The sequence below is a fragment of the Mustelus asterias genome, chromosome 10 (assembly GCF_964213995.1).
Source record: "Mustelus asterias chromosome 10, sMusAst1.hap1.1, whole genome shotgun sequence".
Classification (NCBI taxonomy): domain Eukaryota; kingdom Metazoa; phylum Chordata; class Chondrichthyes; order Carcharhiniformes; family Triakidae; genus Mustelus; species Mustelus asterias.
Window position 1 is genome coordinate 106044894 of NC_135810.1, and position 24681 is coordinate 106069574.

The 24681-nt window shown below is 44.9% G+C and overlaps 1 protein-coding gene across 2 annotated transcripts in view; it reads left to right on the forward strand.

Annotated features, from left to right (window-relative positions):
- mgat4a (alpha-1,3-mannosyl-glycoprotein 4-beta-N-acetylglucosaminyltransferase A) overlaps positions 1-24681 on the forward strand; it is a 268132-nt gene that overhangs the window by 227988 nt on the left and 15463 nt on the right. For both annotated transcript variants that reach the window (XM_078222379.1, XM_078222380.1), the window contains 3 exons: positions 5496-5603; positions 11287-11480; positions 18967-19045. In XM_078222379.1, coding sequence (XP_078078505.1) covers positions 5496-5603; positions 11287-11480; positions 18967-19045 — 381 coding nt within the window. The remainder of the gene's footprint in view (positions 1-5495; positions 5604-11286; positions 11481-18966; positions 19046-24681) is intronic.

Here is a 24681-nt window from a genome sequence, read left to right on the forward strand (position 1 = left end):
TGGTACCCATTGCTGTAACAGTGCGCCACGTGTGGAGGGAGTGAATGTATAAGGTGCAGATCGAGTAGGCTGCTTTGTCCTGGATGGAGTCAAACCTCTCGAGTGTTGTTGGAGCTGCACTCATCCAGGTAAAGGAGCATATTCTGTCACACTCCTGACTTGCACTATGCAGATGGGCAAGCTCTTTAAGGAGTCAGGGAGTGAGTTACTTGCCATAGATACCCAACTATGACTGGCTGTTGTCAACATGTTCATTGGTGACCCACAGGATGTTGATGATGGACAATGCAATAATGGTAACACTGTCGAATGTCAGGGGTTTGTGGTTGGTTTCTCTCTTGTGTGACGCTACTGTGCCTTTAAGAAATGTATTTTTGGCATGCTCTCTGCAGTCGTGAGTGGCTGTTTTTTTTTGCATTATGGCACCAGTTGCCTGATTCAATGTCCTTTTATTGCTGCTTAAATGGATTAAATGGGGTTTTGTTTATTTTAAATCTAAGCCTAATGTACTTTCTGTGAGTTTACAACCTTTTGAATTGTTGTGGGAGGAATGATTGACAGGTCAGGTGGGACAGCTCTTTTTCTCTCCCAAGAATTTCTATGATTCTATGAAGAATTCTTTCATTTTAAGTTTTGGCTGCCTGCGAGTTAGAAGCTGTGTGGAATCCAGACTGACAGCAGTGTTTCTGTGTCTCTCCCTGGTATTAGAAATGTAGCTCTTGGTAGCTGGATGGCTCCCAACCAGAGGCAAGTATTGCCTCTGTCTCTTGAAGTGTTTTGCTGGCTGGTAGCTCTATCTCTACCTCGAGGTAGCTGGATGGCTCCCAACCAGAGGCAAGTATTGCCTCTGTCTCTTGAAGTGTTTTGCTGGCTGGTAGCTCTATCTCTACCTCGAGGTCTGCTGGAAGTTACAGGGCTGGGAAGTCAGAGTTTCAATTTTCTATCCAAAGGACTAATTCACAGTAGGTGTTGGAGAACTTGGCAATCCAGCATCACATGAACATCCTTGTTTTCTGTGCTAAACCTGGAATGGGTGTATGTTTGTAAGGAGGTTTGGTGTGTTGGAACAGTACCTTTGGTTGTTAAAGTATATACAATATCAGGATTATTTTCTTGTTTGTAATAGGTAAAAGTTATTGCTAATGTGTTAACTGTATTCTTGAATAAACGTTGTTTGATAAAAGCTCCTTAGTGGGTCATTTGAATCATACCTGAGGTGAGCTGTGTGGAGTTTGCACATTCTCCCCGTGTCTGCATGGGTTTCCTTCGGGTGCTCCAGTTTCCTCCCACAGTCCAAAGATGTGCGGGTTAGGTTGATTGGCCATGCTAAATTGACCCGAGTGTCAGGAGATTAGCAGGGTAAATATGTGGGGTTACGGGAATAGGGCCTGGGTGGGATTGTGGTCGGTGCAGACTCGATGGGCCAAATGGCCTCCTTCTGCACTGTAGGAATTCTATGATCCTATTCTATGGAAACATCTTATGCTTACCCTCGTCAAATTCAAAGTGCAAAATTTATGGTCTAGGCTGACTTCATAAAACACCTTAGAGTTTCTGACCTGGATTATAACACTTGTTGGAGATGGTCAGTGTCAGCTTGTGCAGCATAAATGTTATTTGCCGCTTATCAACCTAAGCATAAAAGTTGTCCAGTTCTTGCTGCATCTGGGCATGGACTGCATCATTACCTGAAGAGTTAAGGATGGAATGAACACTCTAATTATCAGCACACATGGGCACTTCTGACCTTATGATGGAGGGAGGGTCATTGATGAAGCAGTTAAAGATTGTTGGGTCTGGGACACTGCACTGAGGAGCTCTTGTGGTGATGTCTTGGAGCTAAAATGATTGACTTCCAACAACCACAGCAACCTCTGTTTGTGCGAGGTATGACTCCAACTATAGGAGAGTTTTCCCCCGATTTCCAGTAACTTCAGTTGTATTACGTGTTCTTGATAAAACACTCCGTCAAATGCTGCCATGATATTGCTCTCTCCTCACCTCACTTCATGGGTCTGTCCATGTTTGAGGCAAGGCTCCAATGTGGTCAGGAACCAAGTGGTCTTGGAGGAAACCAAACTGAGCATCAGTGAGCAGGTTGTTGCAGAGTAATTGTTGCTCGACAGTGGTGACACATTCCATCACTTTCGAGAGAAGTACTGGTGTGGTAGATGGCTGGGTCGGATTTGTCCAGCATTTTATGGACAGCATATAGAGGGCAAATATCTGCTGATCCAACGACAATCAAGGGACACGATGTATTTCCAAGTCAAGATGGTGAGTGGCTTAGAGGGGAACATGCAGGTGGTGGTGTTCGCATACATCTGCTGCCCTTTTCCTTCTAGTGGTAATGGTCGCAGGTTTGGAAGGTGTTGATGAAGGAGACTGGGCATTGCTCCTTTGTCATCTCTGAATCCAATGCCTAGCTTGCTCTCTAAAGAACATTAGTGGGACGGAGATTTTTTTTTTATCAATGACAATCCTCGGTTCTCAATTCCATATTTATTTAATTAATTGAATTTAAATTCTTCAGCTGCTATGGTCAGATTTGAACTTGCACCTCTTGATCATTAATCCAAATTCTGCATTACTAGTTCAGTACCAAAGTCACTCTGCTACTGTGCCTCTGAAATGTGCAATAGATCTTTGTCTGCTATTGTTTGAAAAATGAAATCAGTGTATGTGAGTCTCAAATGTGCTCAAGTTCCGATTTAACTGCACACTCAAAAATAGTTTGCTCACCTCCAAATGACGATTTTCTCAAGAACCTCTAGTTCCTTGGCATATTTAAAACAGCCTTGTGAAAACAGTACAGCAGCAAACAGTGCGCAACTCCAGCAAGTGTGGCGGTCTGCAAGATCTAACCTCGTTCTGAGTCTCGGGGAAATTGATATATTCCCATTGTTGAGAAAGGCATGTACGTGTTGGGTCTGTGACATTAATGTACCTTTAAGAAGTGTTTTTTATAATCATGTACTCTGGAATTGTAAGCAAACTTTTTCAGTTTGTTTTTCTCATTGTTGCCGAGCTGTCTACGAGAGTCTTTTTATTGCTGCTTAAACGGGGTTTGTTTATTTTTACTGGGATGTTTATGACTCTGCGTTATTGGGAGAAAAACTGGTTGGCAGGTCAGGTGATAGGAGTTTGTTTCATTTTCAGTTTGGAGCTGCATGTTTGAGTATTAGTTTTAAAAGGGGCATCAAGCTGCAAAGAAGTCTCTCTCTCTCTCTCTCCCTGGTTTTGGAAATACTGCTGGTTAGCTGAAAGCAAGGTCTTGCCTTTCTGAAGGGGGAATCTGCTGTTGGTGGCTTGCCTGGAGTCCCTGGTGTTCTGGGAAGCTGTTCTGACTTCAAACTGTTCTGAGTCTATCCAGAGAACAGTGAGAAGTTTCACGACACCAGGTTGAAGTCGAACAGGTTTATTTGGAACCACAAGCTTTCGGAGCGCTGCTCCTTCATCACCTGATAAAGGAACGCCGCTCCGAAAGCTTGTGGTTCCAAATAAACCTGTTGGACTTTAACCTGGTGTTGTGAGACTTCTTACTGTGTTTACCCCAGTCCAGCACCGGCATCTCCACATCATATCCAGAGAACTGCAGACGTCATCCAAAGGACTCAAGTCCAGTATCATGTGAGCATTAGTCTTTGTTGTGTTAAACCTCTTTAAAGGGTCTTTTGTCTACGGGATTGGTTTGATTGGAACACATTAGATATATTTGTCAAGGGTTATACATTATAGTGGTTGATCTGTTTCTTGTTTGTAATTGATAAAAGTTCTTGTTAATTTTCTTACTGTACATGTTAACTATATTCTTAAATAAACTTTGTTTGATAAAAGCTCCTTAGTGGGTCATTTGAATCATACCTGAAGTGAAACCTTTCATGCTTATCCTAGCCAAATTCAAGATGCAAAAATTATGATCAAGGCAGGCTTCATAAAACACTTTGGAGTTTCTGACCTGAACCATAACAGGTCTCTGTTCTATAGTTCATAATGATATTAACAATTATCTAAAATCAGGATTCCACCAACACCCCCCCACCTCCCCCCCCCCCCCCCCCCCCCCCCCCCCCCACCCATCTAGCTGCTAGCTGCACTGTCCACCCCACAGGAAGAGTTTCAAGCTTCACTTGCCTGGAGGTTTCCTTTTCCAGTTGATCTGTCCTCACAAGTCCAGTGTTACATAAATCCATTCTAAGATGGATTTCCGTTAACATAGATCCTATTGTAACATGTGTTGGTACAATAATATGCTTTGGCTTATGAACATTCAGTGCCTCACTTTAATTTGGAACGCTATTAGAAGTATGAAAGTATATTTGCTCCCACCTTGTGTTACCATTCTCCCCCTTTTTTTTTTCTCTGTTTCCCTCTGTCTTTCTTTGAGTGTGTCACCCTTTTATGTCACTTTCTCCCTCCTTTGTCCTTTTGCTTTCTACCATTTCTCTCTCTGTCTGTGCCTTATTTACTCTCTCCACCCTAGCTCTGCTCACACGTACTGACATTGAATGCCATCTGCTACTAGGGTGACACGATTGTGTAGTGGAGGGTGGCACAGTGGTCCACAGCTGCCTCACATTGCCAGGGACCCAGGTTCGATTCCCAGCTTGGGTCACTGTCTGTGCAGAGTCTGCATGTTCTCCCCAAGTCTGCGTGGGTTTCCTCTGGGTGCTCCGGTTTCCTCCCACAGTCCAAAAGATGTGCCGGTTAGGTGCATTGGCCATGATAAATTCTCCCTCAATGTACCCGAACAGGGGCCGGAGTGTGGCGACTAGGGGATTTTCACAGTAACTTCACTGCAGTATTAATGTCAGCCTACTTGTGACACCAATGTGCTGGTTAGGTGCATTGGCCGTGCGTTCCCTCAGTGTACCCAAAAAGGCGCCAAGGAGTGGCGACTAGGGGATTTTCACAGTAACTTCACTGCAGTGTTAATGTAAGCCTACTTGTGACACTAATAAATAAACTTTAAAACTTTTTAGCCCATTCCCACTTCTTGTAAATTTCCCTTTGCAGTTTCATTTGATTCAAGATTTGACTGATGTCTCTTATTTTGGAATCTGCGAATTACGATCGATATCCAAATTCTTGATAAACACAGTGGGGTGCCATGACCCTGCATCAGATCCCTAAGGAATGCTATTCCCCACTTCCAAACATTCTGGAAGAACTGCCCTCGATAGCTCATCTCTCTTTTGGTTTATAATCTTGCCCTGATTGCGCAACCTCTATCCTTCTCTAATAAGCTCCCATGTGGCACTGACTTCTCTGTTTAAATATGCTTATCACTCCTTATGCACACACAAACGTGCTCCTGCTCAAAGTCGATGGTCAAATCTTTCACCTACGTACAATTAAAAACTGAAACATGATAACAGGACAGAATGAGATGCAGCAATATTTTTTCCAGTCCGCTGTTAATCTCAACCACTTAATGCTGCCTGCAAACATTTCTTTACAAAAGCTAACGGTCTTTATTTTGCTTGTGTCGTTAGAAACACTGTGAGCGGCAAAAATCTAACATCCGGATTCGATTCAGGCCATCCCTTTTCCAGCACGTTGGTTTGCATTCATCGCTGGCAGGCAAAATTCAGAAACTGACAGTGAGTACCATTTTTTAACTGCTGTCGCAGCGTGACATTTATAAGTTTGGGTTAATTGAAGGGAAATGTGATGCAACTGTTAATTACACTTTTTGATAAATTGAGTTTTTTGCCTTACAGTTCAAGAATGATCTCCACCTTCCTGTTCATGTTTTTTTTTCATACCCTGGCTTCTGTGTGGTGAGGCTTCCTGTGGTGCGGAGTGGCTGAATCTCAATCCACTCAAAACTGTGCTGCCTCCTCTGAGATTTGCCCGCAGTGCTGGTTTGAGCCTGCTGCAGTGTTACAGCTGAAGTCAGTACTGACATAGTGAGCTCTTTAGCAACACACAGGGAGCCAGGTAGAACGTGTGCATGGCCAGATTGTGCTAGGCAGTCTGTGCCAGGAAGCCTCGAGTTTGAGAAGTCCCGTACACTTGGCTGCAGCCCGCCTGGCACGGGAATTATTAACTCAACATGTTTGACTTGCACTGGCAGGTTTGTGTAGTGTACGCATAACGTTTAATCTAAACATAAATGATGGACCTCGTGTCCAGCGCGTTTTTATTTGGGTTGCTAATATCAGCAATTCAATCTAAATCCAATTCACCCCCTTCCGGAAAAAGAGAGACACGCAAATTAGTCTTGCCAAAAATGCAGTTTATCTGTATCTTTCTTAAAGGCCCCATGCACCATCTCAAGCATTCATTTCCCCCAGCCCAGGCAGGCAGCAGTGTGTACCATCTAGAAGATGCACTGCAGAGGCCAAGGCTCCTTTGACAGCACCTTTGCAACCACACACACACACACACAACCCCCCCCCGCTCCCCTCCCACCCACACACACACACACACACACACACACACACACACACACACACACACACCCCCCCCCGCCCGGCCAGACCAAGAATGACAAGGTGCATGGGAACACTACCACCTGTAAGTTCCTCTCCAAATCACACACTGTCCTGACTTGGACGTGTAAGCCGGAATTCTCCAGCCTCACCCACGGCTGGGATTCTCCGGTCGCACTGCAGTTAATGGAGATTTGACTGAGCACCTAATTCTCCATTCTCGCTGGCAGTGGGAGGACGGGGCATCTGACATCGGAGAATTAACCACCATGTTGTCGGTCCAGGCTCAAAATCTTGGAACTCCCTACTCCACAGCACTATGGGTTTGCTACACCAGATGGACCACAGTGATTCAAGGAGATGGCTCAAGTGGCGTTTCAGAGCCAGTCATCTCCCAAAATATTTTCCAGTTGACTCCTTCCATATTCCCCTTTGTGCAAAATATCATGTCTGAATTTATTTGTTCCTAATTTTTAAAATAACAGAATGAAGTTCCCGGGTCAGTTTGATCAACTCTCTCTGCCCTCCCCACTCCTGTTTCAGTTTTTAAAATCTTTGAAATGTCACCTTGAAGTCGCCCCTTTTCCAGTGAGATCAAACCATTGTACTCAGGAACATAGGAATTAGGAGCAGAAATCGGCAAATTCAGCCCTTCGAGCCTCCTCCGCCATTCAATCAGATCATGGCTGATCTCTCCCTGGTCTCAGATCCAACTCCCCACCTGTTCCCCATAACCCTCTTATCCCTTTTTTAAAATTCGAAATGTACCTATTTCCTTGAAACCATTCAACGATTCAGACTCCACCGCGCTTTGGGGCAGCAAGTTCCACAAATTCACCACCCCCACTGCGAGAAGTAGTTCCTCTTCATCTCAGTGTTAAATCTCACCCTGTACCTGGGACCTCTTGTTCGAGATTGCCCCACAAGGGGAAACATTTGGTCTACGTTTACTATATCAACCCCTTCTAAAATTTTATATACCTCGATCAGATCCCCTCTCATCCTTCTAAACTCCAGCGAGCACAAACCCAAACTGTTTAATCACTCCTCCTACGTCAACCTCTTCATCCCCAGAGTCAATCTAGTGACCCTCCTCTGAACTGCCTCCAATGCCACCACACCCTTCCTCAAATAAGGAGACCAAAACTGGACACCATTGTAACTGATGGTTCCTCAATGCTTTGATTCTCAAGAGGCATCAGTACCTAGTTAGGGTCAGAATCTTTCCATTAGCTTGAGATCTTGTAGCTCAATATTTACAAAACCGGTTTCTCCTCGACACTTCCTCCCTAGACAGAGTTGAGGAGGAACTTCTTCTCCCAGAGGGTGGTGAATCTCTGGAATTCTCTGCCCACTGAGGTGGTGGAGGCTACCTCGCTGAATATGTTTAAAGCGCGGATAGATGGATTCCTGATCGGTAAGGGAATTAAGGGTTATGGGGATCAGGCGGGTAAGTGGTACTGATCCACGTCAGATCAGCCATGATCTTATTGAATGGCGGGGCAGGCTCGAGGGGCTAGATGGCCTACTCCTGCTCCTATTTCTTATGTTCTTATGTTCTTATCAATTGGCATTTTCCACCGTTGAATAGGACACAAAAGTCCTTCAACAGCTTGGCACCTCTTGACTGGAATAATTCCTTTGGGAGAGTGATCAAGAGTTTTAAAATGAATTTTATATGCTGCATGGGAGGAGAGGGAATGCTTCACATTGCAAGCATTTGTCCCATTTTATCACATTTTTGCGCTGTTTCGCAGAAAAATATAACTTGGGTTTACTTTTACAATCGAATTTAAAACAAACTGTCCAGTTTGCAGTATTTATAGAGTTGGTGCATGAAATTGTATTACCGTTTGTCTCATTATGCATCCATGTAGCTTTTATCCAGAACTTTGAAAGTCCGTAGATCGACAAATACATTTTGTGGGTTGTTGCATTTGTGTGGCCTACGGTATTCTGTCAAAATCAATCACTTGTGCTTGATCCTTTCTCCCATCACTAGTCATGCATGGTGAACTTGCACCATGCTGCCTCTTCACCCAGTCAAATGCTGAGTGTGTGTGTGTGTGGGTTTTAAAAAATGGGATTAATCAGCTGTAAAAGCAGCTGATTTGCAACAAGTCTTCTGTAAGACGTCCCAGTGGGAAAGTTGAAGTCCCGTGATGGATTGCATGTTGAATGGGAGTCGTGCTGAGTGTACCTCCCAGCTTGGGCCTGTGCTGGGATAGCTGGAGACCATAGAATCACTACAATACAGAAGGAGGCCATTCGGCCCATCAAGTCTGTACCAATCACATTCCCACCCGGGCCCTATTCCCGTAACCTCACACATCGACCCGTCGAGTCTGCACCGACCTATCCAGAACCTAATCCTGTAACCCCATGCATTTACCCCACCAATTCCCTGAACCTACACATCCTTAGACTCCAGTTTCCTCCCACAGTCCAAAGATGTGCGGGTTAGGTTGATTGGCCATGCTAAAATTGCCCTTAGTGTCCCGGGATGCGTAGGTTAGAGGGATTAGTGGGTAAATATGTAGGGACTGGGTGGGACTGTGGTCGATGCAGACTCGATGGGCCGAATGGCCTCTTTCTGTGCTGTAGGGTTTCTAAGTAGACACTAAGGAGCGATTTAGCATGGCCAATTCACCTAACTCGCACATCTTTGGACTGTGGGAGGAAACCGGAGCACCCGGAGGAAATCCACGCAGACACGGGGCGAATGTGCAAACTCCACACAGACAGTGACCAAGGCCGGAATTGAACCTGGGTCCCTGGTGCTGAGAGGCAGCAGTGCTTGCCGCTGTGCCATCCCCAGTGAGCGACCAGTGAGGGAACTGCTGGAGATTCTAGCACATTCCTGATTGCTGCCTGGTGGCTTTTGGCAGGAAATGCACCTTAGCGTCATCGAGTCATACAGTACAGAAGCAGGCCCTTCGGCCCATCATGTCTATGCCGACCACCAAATACTAATCTATACTAATCCCATTACTAGCACTTGGTCCGTAGTCCATTATACCGTGGCAATTTAAGTGCTGGTCCAGATGCTTCTTAAATGTTGCAAGAGTACCTGTCTCCACGCAACACATTCCATATTTCCGCCACACTCATTTATCCATTCATGAGACATGGGTGTCGCTGGCTGGCCAGCATTTATTGCCCATCCCTATTGCCCGAGGGCAGTTGAGAGTCAACCACATTGCTGTGGTTCTGGAGTCACATGTAGTCCAGATAAGGTAAGGATGGCAGATTTCCTTCCCTAAAGGTCATTAGTGAACCAGGTGGGTTTTTCCGACAATCAACAAAGGTTTCATGGTCATCGGTAGATTCTTAATTCCAGATTGTTTTTATTGAATTCAAATTCCACCGTTTGCTGTGGCGGGATTCGAACCCGGGTCCCCAGATCATTAGCTGAGTTTTCTGGATTAATAGTTTGGTGGTAATACCACTAGGCCATTGCTTCAGATCACCTCACCTTAAAGCCACACCCTGTGGATTCTGCCATGGTGAAAAGATTCGTACAATCTACCCTATCTATGCCTCTCATAATTTTGTATACCTCGATCAGATCCCCCTCCGCCTTCTCTGCTCCCGGGAAAACAAACCCAGCCTATTCAGTCTCTCCTCTTAGCTGTAACCTTCTATCCCAGGCAACTTATGGGCGGCATGATGGCACAGTGGTTAGCAGTGCTGCCTCACAGTGCCAGGGACCCAGGTTCAATTCCCGGCTTGGGTCGCTGTCTGTGTGGAGTCTGCATGTTCTCCCCGTGTCTGCACGAGTTTCCTCCGGGTGCTCTGGTTTCCTCCCACAGTCCAAAAGACGTGCTGGTTAGGTGCATTGGCCATGCTAAATTCTCTCTCAGGCGCCAGAGTGTGGCGACTAGGGGATTTTCACAGTAACTTCATTGCAGCGTTAATGTAAGCCTACTTGTGGCAATAATAAATAAACTTAAACTTGACTGGGTATTGAGTGAGGAATCCACCTGCAGTGCCACTCCGCAAGGTTCAACACTCGATTGGGAACAAGTGAAGGATAGTTGAGCTGTTTGGATGGTTGGTAATTCTCATGGAAACACGTCTTTCGACATGAGCCTGGCGACGAGCTAAGAAAATGGGAGCGGAAGTAAAGCATCGCTGGGGATAGCCTGACTGCTTTGATCCTATGGTTTACGACTTAAACCACAAACCTTCAAATGTTGAAAGCAAATGCTGAGCCTGGCCATTATTCAATCGTTAATTCATTTAATCATCTTGACCTTGTCCTAACCGTGTAAAAATTGCAACTGCCCTCGTTGTGGAGTATTCTTGTTGATCAGCATGTGACTGATAGCCATCTGGAGGTACAAACAAATTCAGAACTCCATCAAAACCAAGTGTAACTTATCCTGAAAATGAATTGATTACGGCTCCGAAAGCAAAGCTTCAAATGGTTTAACATCTGAGCCGTAATCGATTCATTTTTAGAATAAGTTACATTTGTTTTTAATGATGTTCAGAATTCGTATCTACCAATGGCTGCCAGAATCAGCATTAATATGAAATCGTTTTAAGCTTTGCTTTCAGTCCTTGGTGTTTTTTTGAAGTTATTTGGTAACCATCTTGCAATTTTTCTGACATCTCCGCTGTTCTCTAATTGTAGAAGTCTCCCAATAACATGCGAGGTTTTTACTTTGGAAAATGTTGACTTCTGGTGAAATACCATAAATTTATAGCAGTTACAAAATGTCGCATTCTAATGTTGTTGCATGTTTTTTTGCATTAAATAATGTTCCCAGCTTTTCTTTATATATTGCAAAACTGCTAACTGTTTTTTTTTACCCCCCACCCCCCCCCTCCCCCGACTCCCAAGGATAAAGATTTTATGAAGCCTTTACTTCACAAGATGCACATCAACCCGCCTGCAGAGATTTCAACCTCACTAAAGGTTTACCAAGGCCATTCGTTGGATAAAGTGTACCTGGGAGAAGACTTCTTCTGGGGCATTACTCCTCTTGCCGGTGACTACATACTTGTCAAATTTGACAAACCATTGAATATAAATAGGTAAGGACACCAATTTAGAACTGCAAAGCCTTCCTATAACAAGTCAGCCGTTGTGATTTTCAAATCAAGTGATGGGGGTGCAGAAAGATTGAGTACGTTAAGGCTTCAAGGTGAATGTAGCTTCTATATATTAAAATGTGTTCAATGTTTAAAAGTAATCTAATGTGACACCAAACACCTTTTTAGGGGAAAAGGGTTGAAAAAGAGAAATAACCAAAAATTCATCAAATAAATTACCTTTGTCGAGGTTATAGAATTCCTACAGTGCAGAAGGAAGCCATTCGGCCCATCGAGCCCGCATTGACAATAGTCCCATCCAGGCCCTATCCCCGTAGCCCCACATATTTACCCCTCCAATCCCCTGACACTAAGGGTCAACTTAGCATGGCAACAATCCCACCCAGGCCTTATCCCCGTAACCCCATGTATTTACCCAACTAATCCCCCTGACACTAAGGGGCAATGTAGCACGGCCAATCAACCTAACCCACACATCTTTGTAGTGTGGGAGGAAACAGGAGCACCTGGAGGAAACTCACGCAGATAATGGGAGAATGTGCAAGCTCCACACAGACAGTGACCCAAGGCCAGATTTGAAACTGGGTCCCTGGCGCTGTGAGGTGGCAGTGCTAACCACTGTGCCACCATGCCCCTCGATTATATTGCAAAGATGAGAAAGGTGTAGATAGGAGAATTAAAGGAAAGGGTAAGAAATTACAGAGAGTGGGACCCAGGCAGATGAAAGCCTTATCATCAATGGTGGAGCAAATATGTACAAGAGGCCAGAGGAGCATGATGCTTGAGACAGGGTATAGGATTGTTGGTGGTTTTAGGAGTAATGGTAGGCCTAAGGCCTGTTGTGGTAGTAAGCTCATTTTGCATCTTAACAGACACGGTACAGTATTAAAAGAAAATAATAACTGCTGCTGATTAAAACTGGCATTAATTAACGGCCAAAAAAAAACCCAGAGTGCCTAGCCTAATGAAAAATTGAACAAATTTCAAAGAATAATTTTAAAACCAGAGTTTTTACATTTTTTTAAAAATGGCATATCAATATCATAGAATTCTTCATCACTTCTGCGGAGGTCCTGTCTAATGTCTAAGATCTCAGCTGGGCAGTTTATGCAATTAGACTTTCAATCAAGTCTGCATAGTATAAGGTTGCATGTTAAATGAATGTTTGAGGCATAACCTGTTATTGTAATCACTGTACTCCATCTTAAAGCTGCCCCACTGTTTCATACAGTCCACGACCGCAGAACAAGAACTGCAATAGATTTTTTTTTTCTCTCTGGCCTGCTTCTGAGTATTTTAGGATATTTTCGTTATTTCAGAGTATCCTAAATGAAACACCATCTTAGGTTATTTATTTATATTTAGATTATAGCACCAGGTCTTGTACATGTAATAGTTATGCTAATTTGTATGGCAAGTTACTTCAATACAGAATTGTAATTGATTTTTCCAGCCATATTTCCCTCAAGCTGGTGTCCGAGATTTCTGTTGCAACCAGTCTCTCCACGTCCTCTTTCTGTTCAGTAGCATCTCACTGGCATACCAAGGTCCTCATTAAGTAATTTTTTCCTCAAAGCTTCATGAGGGAGAAGAAAAAATGGTGCACATCGCAGAGATTATAAATGTGGGGAAGGCGATGGCCTAGTGATATTATCACTGGACTATTAATCCAGAAACTCAGTGAATGTTCTGAGGACCTGGATTCGAATCCCACCACAGCAGATGGTGGAATTTGAATTCAATGAAAAAAAAATCTGGAATTTAAAATCTACCGATGACCATAAAACATAGAACATAGAAAAGCTACAGCACAAACAGGCCCTTCGGCCCACAAGTTGCACCGAACATGTCCCTACCTACTAGGCTTACCTATAACCCTCTATCTTACTAACTTCCATGAACTTATCCAAAAGTCTCTTAAAAGACCCTATCGAATCCCCTTCCACCACCACTAACGGCAGCCGATTCCACGCACCCACCACCCTCTGAGTGAAAAACTTACCCCTAACATCTTCTCTGTACCTACTCCCCAGCACCTTAAACCTGTGACCTCTTGTGGCAACCATTTCAGCCCTGGGTAAAAGCCTCTGAGAATCCACTCCATCAATACCTCTCAACATCTTATACACCTCTATCAGGTCACCTCTCATCCTTCGCCTCTCCAAGGAGAAAAGACCTAGCTCTCTCAACCTATCCTCATAAGGCATGCCACCTAATCCAGGCAACATCCTTGTAAATCTCCTCTGCACCCTTTCTATGGCTTCCACATCCTTTCTGTAATGAGGCGACCAGAACTGGGCACAGCGCTCCAGGTGGGGTCTGACCAGGGTCCTATACAGCTGCAGCATTATCTCCCGATTTCTAAACTTAATTCCTCTATTGATGAAGGCCAGCATTCCATACGCCTTCTTAACCACAGCCTCTACCTGCGACGCTGCTTTGAGCGTCCTATGAACCCGGACCCCAAGTTCCTTCTGATCTTCCACACTGCCAAGCGTCTTACCCTTAATATTATATTCTTTCATCCTATTCGACCTGCCAAAATGAACCACCACATACTTATACCATTGTCGATTATTGGAAAAACCCATCTAGTTCACTAATGTCCTTTAGGGAAGGAAATCTGCCATCTTTACCCGATCTGGCCTACATGTGACTCCAGAGCCACAGCAATGTGGTTGACTCATTCTGGTTGACTCTCAACTGCCATTGGGCAATTAGGGATGGGCAATAAATGCTGGCCAGCCAATGACGCCCATGCCCCACGAATGAATAAAGAAATCATGTGTCAGTGTGGCAGAGAGGTCTTTCCTTCTGCCTTGCATGTTTTTTGCACAGAGTTTTGCGCACAAGCTTCTTCATGAATTACAGCTTGTCTTGGGTCGAACGCATTGCTGTGGCTTTGCTCAGGTGAAGTTTACTGGCTTGAGTTCATGAAAGGCTGAGATGGGCAAAGTGTGTTTACGGGATGTGTTAATTTGATGGAAGCAATTTGGTAATTTCAGACTTGCAGCATTTGAGGGCAAAGAACAGGAACAGGTCCTTCGGTCAAACTATGCTCATGTCCAAAGCAAGCCACCTCCCACTTTCAATCTCTTTTGATTAACTTCTTTCTCCCTCTATAATTCTCTAGTTTGCCCTGTAGTCCCTCCAGTTTAAATGTATAAATCTTGGAGAGAGGGTGCCTCCATTTTGAAGTGCCTCTTCCCTCACTTTCAAGCCAGAAGGCACCTTGAGCTTCATGAGCCTGCCTGCTACCCTTATTTGGATCTCTCGCTTGCTCTCTATTTGGAGGGAGCGACAGTGTGGGCATCCAACCCATGTTTGGGCCTGAAGGCAGAAGCCCACTGCGAAACTCATGCCCCATAATTGCAAATTTCGAACCAGCCCCAACACCAATTCTTGGACTCTCCTATTATTATCAACAAACCAGTATTTATTTCTTCTTTATTCCTTCACGGGGAGGCAATGGCCTAGTGGTATTATCGCTAGACTATTAATCCAGAAACTCTGCTAATGTTCTGGGGACCCGGGTTCGAATCCCACCACGGCAGATGGTGCAATTTAAATTCAGTTAAAACAAATCTGGAATTAAGAATCTACTGATGACCATAAAACCATTGCCGATTGTTGGAAAAACCCTTCTGGTTCACTACTGTCCTTCAGGGAAGGAAACCCGCCGTCCTTACCTGGTCTGGCCTACATGACTCCAAAGCCACAGCAATGTGGTTGACTCTCAACTGCCCTCCAAGGGCAACTAGGGGTGGGCAATAAATGCTGGCCAACCAGCAACGCCCATGTCTCATGAATTAATTAAAAAAAACAGGAGCAAAGCCAGCACTTGTTGTCCATCCCGGATTGCCCTTGAACTGAGTGGCTTGTTAGGTATTTCAGAGGGCAGTTAAGAATCAGCCACATTACTGTGTGTCTGGAGTCACATGTAGTAGGCATCTAAATGGGTTTTTACAATCGGTGATAGTTTCATGGTCATTAAGTACCTTTCAATTCCCGATTTATTAATTGAATTTAAATTCCACCAGCTGCCATGGTGGGATTTGAACCCATGTACCCAGAGCATTGGCCAAGGCATCTGGGTTACTAATCCAGTGACATTACCACTGTGCCACTGCATTTGAGGATAAGGTTACTGTTTAATTTTGCCCTTGAATATTCCTTTACTGTTGTGGCACAGTGGTTAGCAGTGCTGCCTCACAGCGCCAGGGACCCGGATTCGATTTCCGGCTTGGGTCGCTGTCTGTGCGGAGTCTGCACGTTCTCCCCGTGTCAGCGTGGGTTTCCTCCGGGTGCTCCGGTTTCCTCCCACAGTCTGAAAAACATGATGGTTAGGCGCATTGACCTGAATAGGCGCCGTAGTGTGGCGACTAGGGGAATCTCAATAACTTCATTGCAGTGTTAATGTAAGCCTTACTTGTGACTAATAAATAAACTTTACTTTTACTTTAATATGCTAAAGATAAAATCCTAATATTTTGGATTTCTTCAAAGCTGACTGATGTTTGGCAGTCTTGAATCATGGAAGGATTTTGCAAGATTGATTTTGTGAAATGTTTTTATCTTGGTCAATTCTAGAATTACTTTTCTGTCATATCAGAAAATAGATATTCAAATTTACACTCTGAAATGAAAACCTTTTGTCACAGGCCAACAGCCCACTGATATCATGCCTGCTTAAGATATAAACACAGTGTGGCTGACTGTGGGTGCATCAGAGCTCCAGCTACACAGCCATTTTAACACAAGAGCCAGAACACTCTACCAGTGCATTCACGATGGGCCAAATGGCCTCCTGCACTGTTCACTGCGATTCTGTGATTTACTGACTGGAGCGGAACCCTTTCCTTGGGACCTCTCACCACTCACAGAAAGCAATCCTTAATACTCTGCATGCAAATTACACATTGAGAAGCACCAAGTGTGAATTCTGTGTTAGCTAAGTCAGGTTTCATTCTTGCCAAACGTGTGCTTTGATATGTTCGGGACGACAATGTAAGGTGGTTTTGGAGAACAGAATGTTTTCTGCACCCCTGTGTCGTCTCTCGTGTTAATAGAATGTTTTTTTTTCAATTCTGTTCAATTACCTCCTCTGTTTAGAGAGCTTTGAATGCAGAGCAGGCATCCGATTTAAAGGTTATGAAGACATTGTAAGTGGTGACCTAGTTTCTGCTCCATGTTTAATGAGATTTCTTTTGGGCGTCTCTGCCTCACAATCACAAATGGAATGGAATTCTGCTTCAAATTGAGTGATGAAGATGTACTTAAAACAGCATTATATGTGCCGTGAATTCAGCCTATTCAAATCGCTCAGTGGAAGTTGCCACATGAATCAGACATTGAAGTATCTCTATTTATCATAGCGCTTGATATTTGTGACCTTGGTCAGTGCAGTGTGGTTTTCCTGCGATTGTAATTAGTCGCACACTTTTTAATATTCAATGTCTTATGTCAGGAGGCATTGTGTTTGTACACAGGTCATGGCTTATCGTTCAAAACAACCTGAGGGAAGACAATTCGGATGGCTGTGTCTCCTCAAATTTTGTAAAGCACTGCCATCGAGTGGCAGAATGTAAAAATGCCTGCCATTTTATGTTTGAAGGAGTGAGTGTGATGGAATACTCTCCACTTTCCTGGATGAGTGCAGCTTCAACAACCCTCAAGAAGCTCGACATCATCCAGGGCAAAGCAGCCCACTTGATTGCTACCCCTTCCACAAACATTCAACCCCTCCACCACTGACGCACAGTGGCAGCCATGTACACCATCTACAAGATGCGCTGCAGGAACTCACCAAGGCTCCTTAGGCAGCACCTTCTAAACCCACGCCCACTGCCATCGAGAAGGACAAGAGCAGCAGATGCCTGGGAAAATCACCGCTTGGAAGTTCCCCTCCAAGCCATTCACCATCCTGACTTGGTAATCTATCGCTGTTCTTTCATTGTCACTGGATCAAAATCCTGGAACTCTCTCCCTAACAGCACTGTGAGTGTACCTACACCTCAGGGACTGCAGGGGTTCATGAAGGCAGCTCACCACCACCTTCTGAAGGGCAACTAGGAATGGGTAATAAATGCTGGTCTGGCCAGCGATGCCCATGTCCCATGAATTAATTTTTAAAATGTCCATTTTCTTTCAACAATCCCACCCAGGCCCTATTTTCATAACCCCACATATTTACCCTGCTAATCCCCTGACACTAAGGGTCAATTTCGCACAGCCAATCCACCTAACCTGCACACCTTTGGACTGTAGGAGGAAACCGGAGCATCCGGAAGAAACCCACGCAGACACCGGGAGAATGTGCAAACTCCACACAGACAGTGACCCAAGCCAGGAATCAAATCCGGGTCCCTGGCGCTGTGAGGCAGCAGTGCTCACCACTGTGCCACCCTGCCGTTCTTCATCTCCCAGGCTCACAATCTATCACAGCGATGGGCAACCTGTGCCTGGGAGATACATGCGACCCACCTGTGTTCTGAGATATTTTGTTGGCTGTTGCTCATGCGCACGGTTGCCACATTCCGCTAATTTCCAGCTGCGTCCGCTGGAATCCTCCGACTTCACCCGTGGCTGGGATTCTCCAGTCCCGCTGCAGTGAATGGAGCTTTGCCTGAGTTTTGCCAAATTCTCCATTCTCGCTGGCAGCAGTGGCAGCGTGATCAAGATTGGAGAATCTCGCCTGTAGATCTTTTCCGACCGGTATGACTGAAGTGACACACGTGTAAAGCAAGGGCACGCGAAGAGAGGTGAACGCTGATTGCTCACAACATTGACTGTAAGAGTTGTGCGCTCCCTCTGCAACCAAAGTGTAAATATTTCTTTTGTATTCACCATTTGGCATTGATAAGCTCTATCAATATATGAAAGATTAAGCATTTGCTATAACTCGTTATGAAATATTCAGCGCATATTTAATCTTATTCATGGTTGGTGAACAAGTCTGATTTTGACCTCATAGTCCACTGAGTTGAAGGAGGATCACTGATCTAGGGTATCCATCACTGGTCTATCACAATAGGTGCGAAGTGTTTCAGATCTACTGTCCACTTCTTCTGTGTACCTTGGCATTCCAGTGACTGACGTTTTGTTACCTGCAATTACTGTCACAATAAATGTTAAGTGCTGTAGATTTCCTGTTTTGTCTTTCTTAGCATTCTAATGGCACCTATCTCCCTCTATAAACACAGGGTTCACGCCTGCGGTGAGCCAGTCTGGTCTCGTTTTTTTTCACTGTGTCCTATGGGTTGGATATGTCAAGTATCCCAGCAGCCTTCGCTTTACAGGCTCCTGCTTTAATACCTTTCCATGGTTGCTGCGACCATGCTATGCTACCAAACACCTAGGTTACCCTTGCTAATGAATGAAAAATATGCTAAGAGTACACTCTGGCACCAGCAAGTTTAAGGCTCACTCAAATAATGTTAATCCACCATATCTACTGTCTTGGTTTCAGATACTTGTTTCACACTGGGAACACAGAACATCCTGGGGACTTGCTGTTGAACACAAGTGTTGAGGTTTTGCCTTACAAGGTAGGAACATCTGTTTCCTCATGCATAATTATAATTGGGTTAAGTTTTAAAGCAGCCAGCATTTGTTCTACCGTGAAGAATAAATGCATCATTTGTATAACAAGGTTTATTGGCTTGTGCCAAAAGAAATGAAGATTGAAGTGGGTTTCTCTGTTTAATTCATTTAGTAAGCACAATTTTCACAAACCATTTCCGTATGCGTCCCACCATCATTTCACTGAAACTACTGCGGTGGCACAGTGGTTGGCACTGCTGCCTCACAGCGCCAGGAACATGGTTCAATTCCCACCTTGGGTGACTGTCTGTGTGGAGTTTGCACATTCTCCCCGTGTCTGCATGGGTTTCCTCCGGGTGCTCCAGTTTCCTCCCACAATCCAAAGATGTGCAGGTTAGGTGTATTGGCCATGCTAAATTGCCCCTTAGTGTCCAAAGATGTGTAGGTTAGATGGATTAGCGGGGTAAATACGTTGGGTTATGGGGAGAGGGCCTGGGTAAGTTATTCTGTCAGAGAGTTGGTGCAGACTCGGTGGGCTGAATGGCCTCCTCTGCACTATAGAGATTCTATGGTAGTGAATTGGCTGTTATCACCAGCTCATACCTTGGTTCTTCACCTTTCCCCTTCCCTTGGCCAATTCATTTTGCTCGATGACTCTTGCCTGCCCTCAGAATTCTTGTTCTTCATCTTCTCCTCAGTCCAACATCAAGAATTGCCCTGTGATAGTTGACTTCAGCCTCTGCACTGAGCAACTCTTCATCCTCAGTGATTTCACTTTCCATCTCAACAAGGTCCTTTGCTCTGATTTTACTGTCCTTCTATCTTGCCTTAACCACTGCCTCCATGCAAACTCTCTTACCACATTCATGCCACTACACTTTGTCATCTCCCATGGCCTCTCTACTTGTGTGTGATCTTGGTCACTGATGAAGCCATTTCCAACTGCTTCCTTTGTGTTATAGAATCGTACAATGCAGAAGGAGGCCATTCAGCCCATCAAGTCTGCACCGACCACAATCCCACCCAGACCCTATTCCTATAACCCCATGCATTTACCCCAGCTAGTCCCCCTGACACTAAGGGGCAATTTAGCATGGCCAATCCACCTAACCCGCACATCTTTGGACTGTGGGAGGAAACCGGAACTCCCGGAGGAAACCGATGCAGACACGGGGAGAACGTGCAAACTCCACACAGGCAGTTACCCAAGCTGGGAATCGAACCTGGGTCCCTGGCGCTGTGAGGCAGCAGTGCTTGCCACTGTGCCGCCCTCACAACCCTCGCATCCTCCTATCCCTTTTCAACAACCGTTCTCCTACTTTCTCTGGAAATTATTTTTTTCCCAAGTCACAAATTCCCCAAATTTCTGGGCTTCGGATTTCTATTTGCCAGATTGCATCAGCAGCTGTTAATCTGCTCAACCACGACCAACCCCAAACCTTTTGACTCCACCATGCTGAAGCAAAACATTTACTTTCTCCCCTCCTGGTTGGCTCTCCCAAATGGCCCATTCCTCTGCTCCCTCAGATCCAAAGTGCGCAATTGTATGAACACGTATTTGGTGTGCAACTAATTTAGCAATCAAATAGCAAATCCAGCCGGATGACACTGAGCATTATTGACCATCATGTTCTTCTGCCAAAACCATTTACTCCAGTCTCAATCAGGAGAACAAAAACAACCCATGGTTCCTCTTCTTCAATACTAATTGTTTCCTTTAAAGCCTCCCCCCACCAACTCCCCTGCTGCTCTACCCCCAGGTCTTGCCTCTAACTAGTGCATGGACTTTTTTGTTGCTAAAATTGAGATAACATGTGCAGCTGCCTCTATGGCAATTGCGTCCCCCTCGCACTCCCCCAATCACCTTGATCACCAAACTAAACCTCCCCTCGGCTTTCTTCTGTGCTAACTCTATAGCCACATCTTTCCTTGTCTTATCTCTCATCTTCCTAAATGCCCTTTCTGGGCAGCACGGTGGCACAGTGGTCAGGGACCCAGGTTCAATTCCCGGCTTAGGTCACTAAGAGTCAGCATGCTCTCCCCGTGTCTGCGTGGGTTTCCTCCCACAGTCTGAAAGACATGCTGATCAGGTGCATTGGCCATGCTAAATTCTCCCTCAGTGAACCCAAACAGGCACCGGAGTGTGGCGACTAGGGGATTTTCACAGTAATTTCATTGCAGTGTGAATGTAAGCCGACTTGTGACATTAATAAATAAACTTTATTCACCTCACCTTCTTGAGCCACAATTTCCATTCAATTCAGTAGTAGGAAGATCGAAGCCATTGTTTTAGGCCACATACTCCGTACTTTCACCGATAATTTCATTCCCCTTCTTCACTGTTTATGTTTCACCCCACGCACCTGAAACCCTCATCCTTACCTTTGTTGACCACCAGGCTTCGTTATTCCAATTGTTTCCTGGCCTCATATCTTCCACCCTCTGTAAACTTCAGCTCATCCAAGTCTTGCTCATGCATGACCCTTGATTGAGTGACATTATCCTCCACTGCCTCCAATTTAAATTTTTCATCCTTTTAAAGGCCTCAAACCTCTCTGTCTCTGTAACCTCTTCCAGCCCTGTAATCTTTTAAGGATTCTGGCCTGAGTTTTTCCTCCCAGATTGGGAGCACAGAGTCGGGATATTTCCCAGCTCCGCAAACCCGACTGGGGAGAAAGTGGCCCGGAAGGTCGGATTTCCGTTCCGGTGTGGTGGGATAAGGGAGTCAGGCAGGGTAATTCTGGGTCAAGTGCAGAAGAGGGCTGGGGTAGAAGGCCTGCCCAATACACCAGCATTCTATCGCATTCAGTTTTGATAGAAAACAGAAAAACATAACATAACCCTCACCCCTCACACCCCCACCCATGCCGCAAGCTTTCCAACCTATGCCCCCACTCTGGCCCCTTATATCTTCTTTGCCCACCCACTTGACTGTTTATAGCCCCTATGCCAAGTTAATGTCAACCCACGCTCCCCACCCTCCACCCTTTGCCTTCAAAGCTACCAGAATAACTCACCCAGCATCCAACATGGGCAGACCTCAGTAGCCATGATGAGGTTAAGTTAAGTTAAGTTCCAAGTGTCTATTGCAGAAAAGTTCTCTAATTCACAAATATCCATTCATCATATTTACATTCCTTCAATTACTTTATCCCTTATAATGACAAACATGTGATTCAATTGTATAATCCTTTATAAAAACAAGCATTGGAATTCATAGTTCCACTTTAAAGAGCCAATTACCCCTTGGAGCTGTCAATCAAACTGTGAAATGGCTGGCATCCGACTATGATAATGGGAAGTTATGAAATCAGTCTTGCAGCACTAATCCTGTAATAGTAGCACTAATCCTGTAATAGTAGCACTAATCCTGTAATAGTAGCAGTAATCATGTAATAGCATCCCTAAGGCTTATGTCAATTGACAGAGTAAAATGGTAAGCATTCTTTTCTTGTAACATTCCAGACAGTTATATTTTCAGAGTTAAAGGGTAAGAGTTTTAAATCCCTTGATGCTTCCTTTGACACTTCACTGTGACACCGTTGATGGTTGTTTTTAACACCTGCTCTCGTGAATTGATCTTGAGACTTTAGACAGTTGTTCTGACAGTTGCAATGAGCTTTACAGTTCCAATGAGTTTATCCACTTTTTATACACATTCATGCCTGCTTTTAGATATCACAAAGGACACCTGACCTCCCCCAAAGTGTCCCGGGACTATGGCTAAAGGACACCTTACCTCCCCAATAATCCACAAAGTTCAGCTCCTGGGTCCCGGGTTCGATTCCTGGCTCGGGTCACTGTCTGTGTGGAGTTTGCACATTCTCCTCGTGTCTGCGTGGGTTTCCTCCGGGTGCTCCGGTTTCCTCCCACAGTCCAAAGATGTGCGGGTTAGGTTGATTGGCCAGGTTAAAAATTGCCCCTTAGACTCCTGAGATGCGTAGGTTAGAGGGATTAGCGGGTAAAATATGTGGGGGTAGGGCCTGGGTGGGATTGTGGTCGGTGCAGACTCGATGGGCCGAATGGCCTCCTTCTGCACTGTAGGGATTCTATGATTCTATGACATTGGGTTTCAGACACCTCTCACACAAAAATCACGTGAGTGGAGGCAGCTGCTGATTTCCATGGGCAGCTACCTCCGCAAAATGCATGTGCACGAATGCCGACCTGGGTTCATTTCACTCCTCAGTGGAAGCGGTCGATGCCACATTTGGGAACGGGATTCCAGCTGTTCTGTCATTTTCGTAACGATGGAGAGAACTCTCCATTCCTCCAGCTGTGGCTCGCAGTGAATTCTCAACTTCCTTTTTCATCGTCATTAGCTGTGTCTTCAGCGGTCTAGGCCCTATGCTCAGAAATTCCCTCCTCATATGGTTAGCACTGATGCCTCACAGCGCCAGGGACCCGGGTTTAATTCCAGCCTCAGGCCACTGTCTGTGTGGAGTTTGCACATTCTCCCCGTGTCTGCGTGGGTTTCCTCCGGGTGCTCCCTTTTTCTCCCACAATCTAAAGATGTGCGAGTTAGGTGGATTGGCCATGCTAAATTGACCCTGGTGTCGGGGGGGATTAGCAGGGTAAATATTTGGGGTTACGGGAATAGGGCATGGGTGGGGTTGTGGTTGGTGCAGACTTGATGGGCCGAATGGCCTTCTACTGCAGCGTAGGGGATCTATGATTCTATTCTATGATTCCAAATCTTTCCTTCTCCTTTTAAGACGCAAACCTGACCTCTAACTAAGGTATTAGTCTTAATATCTGCTTTGACTCAAAATCCATTTCATTTTTGGCCTGATTGCAGCTTGAATTGCCTCCGCTTAACAAATATGCACTTGTGCATGCTATCTTCAATTTAAGCTCTAACCTTATTGAGGTGATTACCATTTCAGCGACCAGAGGGTCATTTTTCCAAATGGAAAATCTTACTGTAAAGCCTAATATTTTTATGCCTTTTAAATGTGAGAAATGTGCGCAGTCAGATCACGCACATAAATGATCTATAGTTCATCGCCTGCTTTGACTCGGAAAGTTGTGTGAATAATTTGTGTTGGCGCTGTGCCAATTTGTAGGTGTACGTTTTGCTGCCACCTTTCTGTGCATTATCTAGTCGCATCAGGTACGCATCGTTTGTCAGCATTGTATTGAATGCTGCGTTTTGGACAAGAATTTGGACCTACTGATGAGAAAGAGAGTCCCAATTCAGAACGTTTAATTAGCATCTATATTGCACTCATTAATTATCGTGGGGCTAATGTCGGACCATCAACCATAAATCCTCAGCTGTGGTGAAAGAGAGTATGACAGGGCTGTAAAGTAAATTGTCTGCATCAGTTTTTCTTTGCAAATGAAGGCAGCAGTGAAGAATAGAGGTGAACTAGAGGAGAGTAATGAACGACTGAACGCAATGAACATAGAAAAGGGAATTGGATCTGAAAAATTTAGCAGGATTCATGGTAGATAAATTACCGAGCCCCGGTAAGTTTTGTTCTCGGCTGCCGAAGTAAGTCCGAGAGACTTTGGTCGCAATTCTTCAATACTTCTTCAAATAGCAGACTGCGCAATTAGACTGAAGAGTAACCTATATAACAGGAGGAAGGATGAATCATAGAATCCTACAGTGCAGAAAGAGGCCATTTGGCCCATC